The sequence below is a fragment of the Vanellus vanellus genome, assembly GCF_965231255.1.
Source record: "Vanellus vanellus genome assembly, chromosome: 9".
In the NCBI taxonomy this organism is placed as follows: domain Eukaryota; kingdom Metazoa; phylum Chordata; class Aves; order Charadriiformes; family Charadriidae; genus Vanellus; species Vanellus vanellus.
Genome location: NC_138914.1, coordinates 14,096,281 through 14,108,372, shown reverse-complemented (window position 1 = coordinate 14,108,372; position 12,092 = coordinate 14,096,281). Strand labels below are relative to the sequence as shown.

General features: G+C 43.9%; 1 protein-coding gene across 2 annotated transcripts in view; it reads left to right on the top strand.

Annotated features, from left to right (window-relative positions):
* The window catches only part of MGLL (monoglyceride lipase), a gene marked incomplete at its 5' end in the record, with an annotated part of 63,606 nt that overhangs the window by 15,373 nt on the left and 36,141 nt on the right, over positions 1–12,092 (top strand). For both annotated transcript variants that reach the window (XM_082487983.1, XM_082487982.1), the window contains one exon: positions 7,183–7,289. In XM_082487983.1, coding sequence (XP_082344109.1) covers positions 7,183–7,289 — 107 coding nt within the window. The remainder of the gene's footprint in view (positions 1–7,182; positions 7,290–12,092) is intronic.

The window sequence follows — 12,092 nt, the reverse complement described above, 5'->3', positions numbered from 1 at the left end:
TCGTTTTGAAATATATCGGTACTACCCATTTCTGTCTCTGCTCCGCTGATTTATGGTGTCTACACTTTTTGGTGTTGTTGAATAACCTACCCGTGTTACTCCTCCTGGAGGTCGCGGCAGTTCTTAAATGCCCTCCTAACTCTATGCTGATGAGGGTTTGCTGTGATTTTGAGATGTATGATGAGACCAGGCTTGCAGACACGTTGCAAGAGATTTGCTCATGGAAGCAAGTGCAGAATTTAAGATGGAGTCCTAACTCTGTGTCATATTGGACAGTTGAATGCTGCCCAAACTAACAGCAGCCCCTTTGGGAAGGCTTGAATGGGAACTTTCAAGCCTGAGTAAAAAGTAGGAAGCAGATTTTGCTGGAGGGGGTTATTTTTTAATTGCTAGCTTAGGGCCTGGACAGGAATGAAGCTACTGATTCTGCTAGACTAGACCAAACCACATCAAACACAAATGTGCAGAATCCTAAATCCCCACAAGCCCTGTGAAATCAATCAGAAATTATGTAGTGTGAGCACAGTGCACGGTCCTTTGACATATTCTGTGATGATCGAAGGCTTTTCACAGGTTAAACTACTACAGTCTTGAACTACTACTTACCTCAGTCTATCTGGAAGAGGTGAATTCCTCCAGATTTGGAGCTCTGTGAGATATCCATGCTGATGCTACACTGTCTGTGATATTGAGAGAAGGTTGATAGAGACTTGACTCCAGGCTATTGCTATTCTGACTTGCTCTTCAGTTGGGAAAAGCAGCAGTAGAACCGCTAGTTTAACGTAACAATGTTCAACTCCAATGATGGCCGAAAAAAGGGGTGACTACACAGATTATGGGCCTACATGGCAAAGCTGAACATATATGGGCCAGTAGAGCAGAGGGTAAGAATGTATTTCTCAAAAAAACTGAGCAAGAGTGCAAGCAAAGCCCTTGGGCGTAATGCCTCCTTGAAACAGGGCTTGGAACTGGGAGCAAAGTCATTGCCTCCTGCGTCTTCAGAGGGACATAACGCTGCGGGTTTCCTGGAGACGGAAGGATGGCATGAAGGGACACACCTGACGCTACCATAAATCTTCCTGTCTAACCGGCGTCACCAGGCTGAACTCTTGGCTGACAGCGTAGGTTACAAGCGCACACAACATGAGAGAAATTGCCATAGCTATTTGTACCACCTGACTACGGCCCAGGTTTTGTCAGGGTTGCTTCGGGACACTAATCACCTCAGGAAAAAAAAAAAGTGCAAAAGCTGACTCAAAAGGCAGATCCAGAAACATCTGTCTTCCAACCTTCAGGTCTTACACCCAAAGCAAGAGGTTCAAGGGGCCCCCAGAGAAAATGTCACCACCGTCCGTACAGTGAACAACAAAAAAAAAAAATCATTCTTCATTACGTGTTCTTGGTAATGATTAGCTGGAATTTTTTTTTTAAAGAAAGGTAATTTTTAACCAAATACCAAGGGTAGAAAACTGGAATGACCGTTAAAGCTCGACAAAGTTACAAGCGGTTTAATGCATAATCTTATTATGTGAAAGATAACTGATCTTCATAATCAGCGAGGACCACTTACCCACCTAACACAAGAATGCATACCTTTCATTGATTTTCCATTATAATAATCTTTGGAAGCAAAATATACATACATGACATTACATTTTTAACAAGTTAAAAAGGTCTGTGAGCAACTATCAAGTTGCTTGTCCAAAAATGGCACCAGCAAAATGTTTTTGATAAATAAAGGTTAATTGTTCGCTGTGGTTCTAAGACTCGGGCTGATGCCAGCTACAAAGGAACAGATAAATCAGCTCAAACAACACAACAAAATATAATACTTAATTTCAGCAAGCCAGTCATTTTTCTGGCAGCCTAGCTAACGCAGAGCTCTCCTGTCTGCTAGTTTTTTAAAATTATTTTAGGAATTTAGTGTCGAGTATTCAAAACTGCTCAAGTCAGATGTTCTTTGTTAGAGCTGATCTGGTTCTGGTAACAACATATATAATGCCAACTGAAAAGCAGAGTTGCCTTACGTAGAATAAGGTGGTATTAGCTTAAACTGCAAGGGCTTGATTCAGGAAATCGTGTCCACATGCGATTAAATCAGTCCTTATTCAGGAAGGCTTTTATAAATCCTTTTTTAACTTTTATCTTGTATTTTGTAAGTCCTACTGACTTTCATGAATTGAAGAAAGTTTCCTGAGGTTAAGCAAGTACTTAAATATTGTTCTGAAGAGGGATGCTTTTGAATGGAGTGGAAAAGAGTGCATTTTTCACATATGCGGTCATAGGAAGCTTGTCTTCAGATCTTTGGTCTAGTCCCAGTGTTTTGGGTTATTTTCTAGCAATAAAAGAGCATGCATGGGGTCCCACAGAAGTGCCTCTGTCCCCAGAGGACACAAGATGTTAAAATCATACCATCCCACTCACAACCTTCCTCATCTAGTTCAATTTCAACATGATTTTTGTTGAAAATAAAGCAAGAACGTGAGCCTTATGCCCAGCAGGACCTAAGTCCTGAGCTGTGTTTCTGGCCTGCCGGATTTCATAGCGCAGCGGCGTTCCGAGTGTTGTTTCAAGGTATGTTTTGTCTAATGACAGAGCCCTGCTCTTAAAGAGGGCTCTCGCTCATTTGCCTAAGCCCAGTGCTGCAATTTATTTTCCCTGCAAATCTTCTCCCGCAATTGATTGTGGAATTGCGTCTCTCAACAACGGCACAGCAGAGGTGGCAACACGTGCCCAGCAATAAAGAAGGTGGGAACCTCTAAAACTGGTTCTGCTCTTGCACCTAAAGCCGAATGCCTGCCCTGCAAAGCCCCTCCCCCACCCAAGAAGTGAGAGATTGGAGGCTGTGAAGTTGCAGTGAGAAATACAGAAGGGTCGCAAACACCTAAACTTCGGCCGGCTGGTGAGCTCCCCGAGAGGCAGGGAGGAAAGATGATGTGTTCATATGGGTTTGTGCACACCGACTTCACATTACAGCATGGCCCCTACCACTCCCGACCGCCCCGATTCAGGAAAGGATGTTTACACGTGCCTTGCACCAACCACATGCCCGGCATCGCTGCGTATGGCTTACTTGGCCAAGCTGGACCGATACCAGTTGTGGGTGACAAACACAGTGGAGATGTGGGAGCGGGGACTGGTCACTGGTATATATCATGACCTCCTGATGGGAGATAAGTAAACACAGCCAGTAGTTGATTTGAACAGTAAAGACAAATATTTTCCTGTCCCCTTGTTGTAATAATTAGTTACTTATTACATTAGCATCTGTTTGCCAAGCTGTGCGGTACCAGGAGGCAGAAACCTGCAGCGGGGAGGGAGGAGGAGGTTGCCGTGATTTCTCAAACCAGGACAGAGGTGGTGAAGGCTATGGGAAGGGCACGGATCTGTGAAAACCATCTGTTGCTTTTGCAAACAGCAGTCAATAAACTGGTTTCCTTTAATAGCCGGAATTGTTGATGCACTGGTGAGGTGGGAAGCAAGCACGAGGATGCTTACTCATGCTCAGCTCGCACCTTGGCTGCGCGTGGAGACACACCTGCCGAGCTGGGGAAATTGGGCTGTTGTGTGATTAGGTGCTTTCTTGACCAGATGCCAAAGCAATGCCTTTTCGAGATGTTCAGCGATTCCAGTTCCGTCAGCCAAAGCCAGCTGAAGCATCCAAAGATACATCAGGTTTCCCTGCCTGCGATTAGGGAGACCGGGCTTAGCGTGGGTTCAGGCACAGGTCAGTCTCCACCAGAAAGCTTTGCAGGCTGTGCACAATGTTTTCTACTCGAGATGTGCGACTTCCCAAGGATTTCACCAGTGCAATTGCAAGAGCTGGAGGTGAAGAAATTTCTCCCCAGGATCAATTTGATACACGGCCAAGAGGCAAATCTTGTTTAAAGAAAACTTCCATGGAGGTCACGCACAGAGGCACTGCAGTCCTGCAAAATCTTAAAGCCTGCAGGGTTTCTGTATTAATTTTAAACGAGACTGTTGAAAGCAGTCTCTGATATTCTGTTGTTCCAGCCATTGCGGTAGGAAAGAGCAGGCTGTGATTCGAGAGCAGGGGTGTCTGCAAAAATGTTTACATACAGTAAAGAACTGCTGTCAGTCAAGCTAATCACTCGTATTTTCATGCCAGCTTGCTAGTGAAAATATGTTGAACCATGTATTTTTTTTTATACTGCTTTCAGGTATTATTTGCCAAATCTAAGCTTGTTTTGTAATAGAAAATGGGAGATTAGGTGAAAGAGCCAAAGCCTTCAATCCTTGCTCAGATGATACTCACACTAATTTCAATTTTTTCAAGCTGTTGTGTTGAACGTATGGCCCCCGCGCTTAGACCTGAAAGCTGGAGCTAAAGACCTGTGTAGAAGTGACCTAGTTTTCAGTCAGTAAAGCCACTCTCACTTTTTATTGAACAACAAAACGCGCTACTTCTGTTTTGACATAACGATTCAGAAATGTTACTCCCCGTTTATGACTACTGATAGGACAAAACTTTCAAAAGTACCTAAGTCTTCTCGACAGCTACTGCCATTAGGGCTCGTAAGGCGCAAACAGTCTCAGGAATTTCATTCAGTATTTTGCAGGCAAATAATAAGCCGCGTCTCTTCCCCATGGTGCCCAAAAGGCTCAGTCCTGCAACGCCTGGCAATGGCGCTAGCGGAGAGGAACGGCTGCGGGAACACCTTCCCTCTCTGAAGCACTCAGGTTTCTTTCTTTCTTTCTTTCTTTCCTCCCTGGTTTCACAGAAGATGAGGGGGCTGAGCATCTAGCGGGATGCTGTCAGGCGAAGTCGTGGTGCTGCATCAGTGTGAATGAAAGCAAAATTAGGGCTTTGCTGTCAGGGGGGATGAAATAACAGCAAGAATTTCCTGGCAGAGATCTCTCCTCCAGCTTCCCATTAGGTTTCATTCACTTGATGCATTTCAGCGCATACATTCAAATAATATTTCTCCGAGAGGTGAAGGGCTGTATTCGGTCAGCCAAGTCGCACCTTCATCTCTGTGCCTCGTCAGCAGAACAAAAGGTAGGTCTTCTGAAGAGTAACCGAGGGCTTAAGTAAGACACTGAGCAGGGAAGCTGTCAAAAGCCGGGAGGTATATAGCAGAGAGACTCAGCCTGGCTGAGTCTGTTGGATATCAAGGGGATGAGCACGCCGGAATTTTCTCTCACATTGCCTCAGTTTCTGCATGGGTGTCCTGTGCAGGCAGTGCCAACTGCTTGCCGTACCACAGAGTCCAGAGCCTGCGGGTTAACAGCCCGGCTTTGCTTCACCCCCTGCCGCATTTCGGGACGTTTGGCAGATCTGCCAGCCCCAGACGTGGCAACTGTGGTGTGGGGTCTCTTTAGGTGGCCCAGGACGGGGGCTGAGATGCCGGACCGTTACGCATAGGTGGAGGCAGAAGGATTTGGATGGTGCCTCCAGTTTGCAGGGGCACGTATAGAATACCGACTCGCTATCCTAGCGCTGGCCACAGTGTCTCTGCTGTGCTGCCTGTGTCTGGGAGGGATGGGACACGTAAAGCCATGATGCCTCTGCTGCAGAAAGTTAATATTCTCCACTGCGGAATGAGCAGCCTCTCAATTTTTTCAGTATTTGGCGCTATAATAATAGACCCTGTACTCTGAACGTCAGACTGTCTGGCAAGTGCATTGATAACTTGACAAATCTATTGACCGGGGAAGATGACAAAGGAAGAAATGACGGCTCCACACTAATCGTTTTGAAACCTTCAGTGATACTAAAGAACATTTGTAAGGCACAGCAAGTTAAATACAAAACATGACCTAACCTCACCCTTGCTAATTAGTATTAGACAGATACCAAAGCATCTTTGCATTGCTGCTTTTGTGTTTGCTGTGTGCTCTGTAAAATCCTTCTGGTTTCGATGGATGTGCTTTCAAGTCATCTAGCAGGAGGAAATCCTTTGAAGCAGGTGCTAATCAAAGAGCTGCAACAGGAGTTTCTACATCATCCAACAACTTTTTTAAGTTTAAATATATTAAGATCAAAGCTGTTTATCGCAGTGAATACACTTGTCTAAAAACATATTCAAAAACTCAATCAAAATAAAGTTGAGAAATTCACTAGTCGTAAACTGCTGTCATTATTATATGTTGTCAGTTCATCTAATATTTCACTGTTAATGTACTGAAAATGTCTAACTTGTAGCCTTCAAACTGTTTTGTGGTTGCTGATGTTGCAATGACAGATGGTACTTTTAAATGAGCAAGTTATGTTTATGTTCCTAAAGCTGGATTTTAAATAGTCACCTGTCGAATTCAACAAGACTTCTGTAATTTCGTTGCTACTTCCGCTACAGTTCTAGTCTAATTCTATACAAACTTTCCCCAGTAAAAACACTGGGAAGGTTCATTCAACTTCAGTCACTCTTACTTGATTCCATTCCAGTAAAAGTAAAGCATCATCGGTAAAACCGGAATCTTCAAAGATAAGTATTTGTGTGTCTTTAAAAAAGAAGTGTCTATTAGACTGGGGCTTTTTTATGATCCCTGTCTGTAGTCGTATGGTGACTATGTAAGAGTCACTTTAATCACCAAAGTGAAGCCACTGTTTTGGGGCAGAAACTGGAATGGTAAAATTACCAGAATTTGGGTCAAAAGATAGAGTTCCAATCTCCAGCCAAAGTTCTGGACTCTGCTTGAAATCTATTCGTTAGCTGAAATTTCATCTTTAAGAGCGCTCTGTAACATCAGATAATGTTGCAAATTATACAGTTAAGGACAATAGTTACATTTGAAACCATGGAGAAATACCAATCCCAAAAGAAATCAGTGGCAACACTTACACTGTAGGAGCAGCGTAGACGCCTCAGGCCCAAGACGGAGTTATCCCCTTCAAGGATTGATGCTGATGCCCATCTGCGTCTTCAACTTGCAGCAGACCGCGGTGGCAGGCAAATGGGAAAGAGCAGCGTCTGTCCCATGCACAGCTGACTTCCATGTGGTCTGTCCTGCTAACACCTGGTGAAGACCAGGGCAACGGCAGGTCAGGATGGCAACCAGTTCTCCTCTTATAAACCCACCTCAGCCATTATATCCTTGCCTTGTATTTACTGATGTCTGAAATGCTGTTCCTAAATTGAATATGCTGTTTTTACTTGCAGCTCTGAAGCCTTTGTGGGTTGATTGCCAAGTTAATGATTTATACCTTAATGCTCCATTTAGGGCCCTCGTGTTTATCGCTCATGGCGCTGGGGAACACTGCGGCCGCTATGATGACTTGGCCCAGAGGCTGACAGGACTTAACTTGTTTGTTTTTGCCCATGACCATGGTGAGTAGTCTAAAACAGTTCTTGATTTACAGCAGCTCAGGACTTTACTGAAGCAAATGCCATTAAAGCTACTCAGCAGTGAGAGAAGAGTTAATAAAATATTTACACCCCAGCATAAATGAGAAAGGGATCACCTGTTGCTTTGTAAAGATCTGCATAGTGAATCTGTAGAAAAGCTATCCATCTTCCTGGAGTTTTCCTCAGCCTTACCATTGATGTTACTGCTGGTGCTATTTTAACCTTTGTCAAAGGGATTATTTCTTTCACCTGTCTCTTGGGGGGTGGGGAGTTGTTATCCACGGAGGAAGTGGGACTAGGAGCTATTTCTATTGGATCCATGCTCGTTGTCCTAAATGATCTCAGAAGGGAGGCTGCAATGACAGCACAGCTTTCATACACCAGTACAACTAGACAGCTGCCCCCCTGGGACGTGGACAGGCATGGAGACATCACAGACCTTTCTTTGGACGCATCTCCACAGCCCAGCAGAGGCATCGGAGCTGGCTGTACACACCTCAGCTCTGACGAGAAAGCAGCCTGAGTGCATGCAAGGCTGTGATAACACAGCAACACCACTTCAGCCCTCAGCCAGCAGGTCCGGGCAATGCTGCGCCATGTAGACTTGCTGTCCCAGCCTCTTCTGGCTTGAAGATCTCTGCTCTGTGCTCTGTTCTGTGACGTAGATATGCTGGGTATCACCAGATCTCCCGCAGGACATGAACTTGGACATCCCAGTAACATATTTGAACCATCTATCCTGGTTCTTTGGTAGTCTCCTGTCACACCTGACTCTTGCAACTTCATTAATTCCTTGTGCTTGGAAGTCTTTGCTTTGTTTTTGTCATTGCAGATCGCTGCCTCCCTGCAAGAATCACTCTAGATGTTAGCAAAATGAATTGATGGGATTAATGATGGTAGTGGACAAAAGGCAAGGCCAAATTCTGAGCTGACAGGTTGAAATGGGATGAATCTCAGTTAGTGTAAAACCGGTCTCCTTCTGGCAGATCCTCCACTGACACTGGAAAGTACACTGCACCACATTGGAAAGTATACTGCAATTTACTTGGCTGAAGCTGAGACTCAGCCTGCCCCTGGATCTCCTCAAAGATGGGACTGCTGAATTTGAGCTTGAGGGTGCTGAATGTGGTAGGAGTTAGAGCACGTGAGGCACTGCACCATTTAGTCTGCGAGAGGAAGAAACCGTAGAAAGGCAGAACCGTACCGAATCCAGGTGAACAAGGCTCCCCCTCGCATTTGCTCTCATGACTCCCTTTCGATCACGTCACTGTATTTGATACGCAAAAATGAACCCTGTATTTTCCCTGAAAAAGAGAATACCTAGTCCTCAGGACAGCTTGCGTAGAAAAGAAATAAAACCCATGTGATTTTTCTGGACAACACGCCATATTCAGGGGTGGCTTTACAAAGACGTTTGACTGGTGCAGAAATATCGTTGCTGACCACATGAGTCTTTCTCCCTATATAGGCACAGTATTTCTAAGTGTTGATTCATTCATTTCGCTATACTTCCTTCTGAGTTGGACGTAGACTAGCAGGAGTCTGCAGTAATCCCAGGAGAAAGCGTCTCCATTCCTCTCTGTTTATCAGTACGGCATAAGGTTCGTGAGAAAGGCGATGGAGCAGGCCACATGTTGTCCGCTCTGCAGCTGTTGTGAGTAGACCACAGACAATGTATACAAGAAGTTACTGAACTCCAGGACACACAGAGCCACCGTGGGCCTACGAGGGTAGGCCATGGGTAGGGTGGGGCCTGCGTGCTTAATGTCGTGCCTTAGTTCCTCATTCCCTTAAAACTTTATAAAGGTTTTAAGAAGTAGAGTTAAAAATAACAATATTTGCAGCAACCAACCTGGAAGAAACAATAAAAGGTATTAATTGCATGGATTTGATATGAAGAATGCCTCTTCTGTTGATGGAGATGGGCCTTTGGGGTGAAGGTTCCTGTCAGGCATCTTTTGGTTCTGTATAAAGAGACTGTTACCTGCTCTCATTTTCCTTTAATATCTTTTTGACTAGAGAAGCATAAATATTTCATGGGTTTTTTTCTATAGACAGATGTTGCTGGATTAATTAGTTCAATTAGTACAAATCTGGTTGCTCAGACCAGTTAACAGCTTCATTCTCCCTGCGAAACCTACAGTTTTCTTTGTGCAGTCAGTTTGGTTTTTCTTCATCAGCAACGGAGAGAGGGTAAAGAGGAACCCAAAAGCAGAACAGTGGAAACACAGTTGTGTTACAGAGATAATTTAGCTGAGCCTAGATTCACTGTAAGTTAGAAAGACAATTAATATATTTTAGGGTCTGTAAAATAATCTTTGCGCCTAAAGAGATAAGCGGTGACGATAAACTTTGTTTGGTGGAATACAGCCCAAGCTGGATACCAGTGAGAGCTGAAGGACATAAACACCTCCATTGCCAAATTTGTTCAGATCAGACTGGGAATTTTATAGCTTTCCTCCATCATTTTGTCCATTCCAAATCTCTTCACCAGTGTCTTCCCCCTTTGCGTCCTGCCCTTTGGGTATCTTTGGGTAATATTAATTATTCAATTGCATTAGCAAAATAATTGCTTTCTGTCCCCCATCTCTTACAGTGGCTCTTAGTCTTATGAGCTTGGCGTAGATTTCCCGACCTGGACATTTATTCTGATTCTAGTATTCTCATGGATAAAATTCCCAATATAGGCGCATTATCCGTGCGATTATTAATGCGGTTCCACAGCATGGCTAGTGTGATTTCCCAAATGAGTTGGGAAGTTACTAGGGCTGCAGTATGCGTGACTTGACTGATTTATATTGTGTCTATCCTTCAGTCAAAAGAAGGAAAAATAATTTCCATTTATATTGCTGAGTCTGTAGGAGCTTACGCACTGGCTCTAAATCTTGCCAAAGGCTGCTCTGCACCGCTGTTCCCTGTCATGCAAGGCTTCAGCAAAAAGGTTGGCACTTGACAGAGGAACAGTATTCACCCAAATTTGTGTCTTGGTTTTGCCTTAGTATAGGGTATCACTGGTTCAGTTCTCTTAGTATGTCGGGATTTGTGCAGTTACTCTTTTGGGTATTTCATAGTAATCCCAAGACTGCTGGACCTCATAGATATGTATTGGAAATTTTCCACGGTAGTGGTGAAAATGTAATTCCAGAAGACCTCGTAACCCTACATCTAATATTGTTAAATTGCTTTGTTTTATATCAATCCCCATGAAAGAGGAAAATGGTATTTCTTTGTAATACAGCATTTTTCACTGTGTTCTCTTATATGGTGTTTTTAATAGGCAGGTAATAGTTTCCCATGGTTTCTGCGTTTATTTGGCATGCAGATTCATGAAGGCAGAGTTAAGGTTGCTGGGGTGACCTTTCTATACATTTCTGGCAGCTTTAGGTATTTTGAAATGACATCTCACTTTTTCAATTTCTTTTCTATACTACTATTCTTTTATTATGGCAACATTCTGATGACAGAAAAAAAGAGACAGGCAAACATATTAGGTTATTGGCAATCAATTTAGGAAAGCCCTCTTAGAAGGAATACCCGTGGGAGATTCATCAAACTGGAGCAATACTGTAATTCTTCAGTCAGTCACAGGCAGATTGCAGCTCCTTTAGTTATAGTGTAGTATTTTTAGGGATCTGTAAAGCTGAGAGCCAAGGAAAATGAGAATAAAGGATAGAGAATGTGGCTTTGTTTTCTCATACCAAGCATTTTCAGTTGGTAAAGCACATGATGTTCCAACTGTCCTCATCCCTCTTCCTGTAACATCTCATTTGCTGAGATCTTATTCTCCATGGTTGCATTACATGGCCAGAGCCCAGAACAGCCGCAATTTCACCTTCAAAAGTACGTGTCAACTAAAAGCAGTTACGAAAGCATTTCCAAGATGCAAGGGCCACCAAAATTCAGTTACTTATCTCTTACACTTTTTAACAGTAGTGGCACTGACCCTTTTTTTCACTTGGACTTGCTGATGCTTCTTAGGGGTAATGTGGCTGTCTCATGGGAAGATGAGGAAGGGGCAACACTTAACCCTAACAGGTTCCTAGCGGCAGTTCCTAGCCCTTAGATTTGCTTGAGGACAGCCCCTCCGACGTCCCTCTCTCTCCAGACAGAATAAAACCTCTACCTGTCCTGGTACGTGGAGACCTCCGACTCTTTGACCCTCTTTGAAGCTGTTGAATTTCCCACTCTCGAGTTACGTATGTCAGATCAAAGCAAAGGCAAAGGCTGCAGCTCTAACAGCTTATTCATATTCCTCAGATGTTTCTAACTGAAGTTCAGCTTTCTTTTTCAGCCCCGCTGCTGCTTGGTGTGTGGTGAGCATTTCTGATGGGTTTGCGGGTCCCTCTCCGACACCTACTGCTGCTTGTGCTCCCCATTAATTTTCTCACTGTTTTCTCTATTTAACAAAGCACTTATTTCTAAGAAGTAGAAAATAGCTGGAGCGGAGATTTTTAAATGCATCAAATATTAGCCGGTTTGGTTTTGTTGTTTTTTTTTTTTTTTCGAAGTGATTGCTATGTTGTTCTTGCAACTGTTGAAAAGACCATTTTGTTGATGAGAACAGAAGGCTTTTATTTATTCATAGCACTGTGAAGGATTGATCTGCACAGAAAGGTTAAAAAGGACTAAACATGGTCAAACTGGGAGGGAGGGAAATGACTAAGAAGGATGTCAGCATTAATAAGAGCAAGAATTAGGGTAGCAACGCGAGTGAGAAGTAACAGCTCGTGCACACCGGCGCGAGGGGACGTTCCTGGAGAGCAGCGCTCCCTGATGATGTGATCG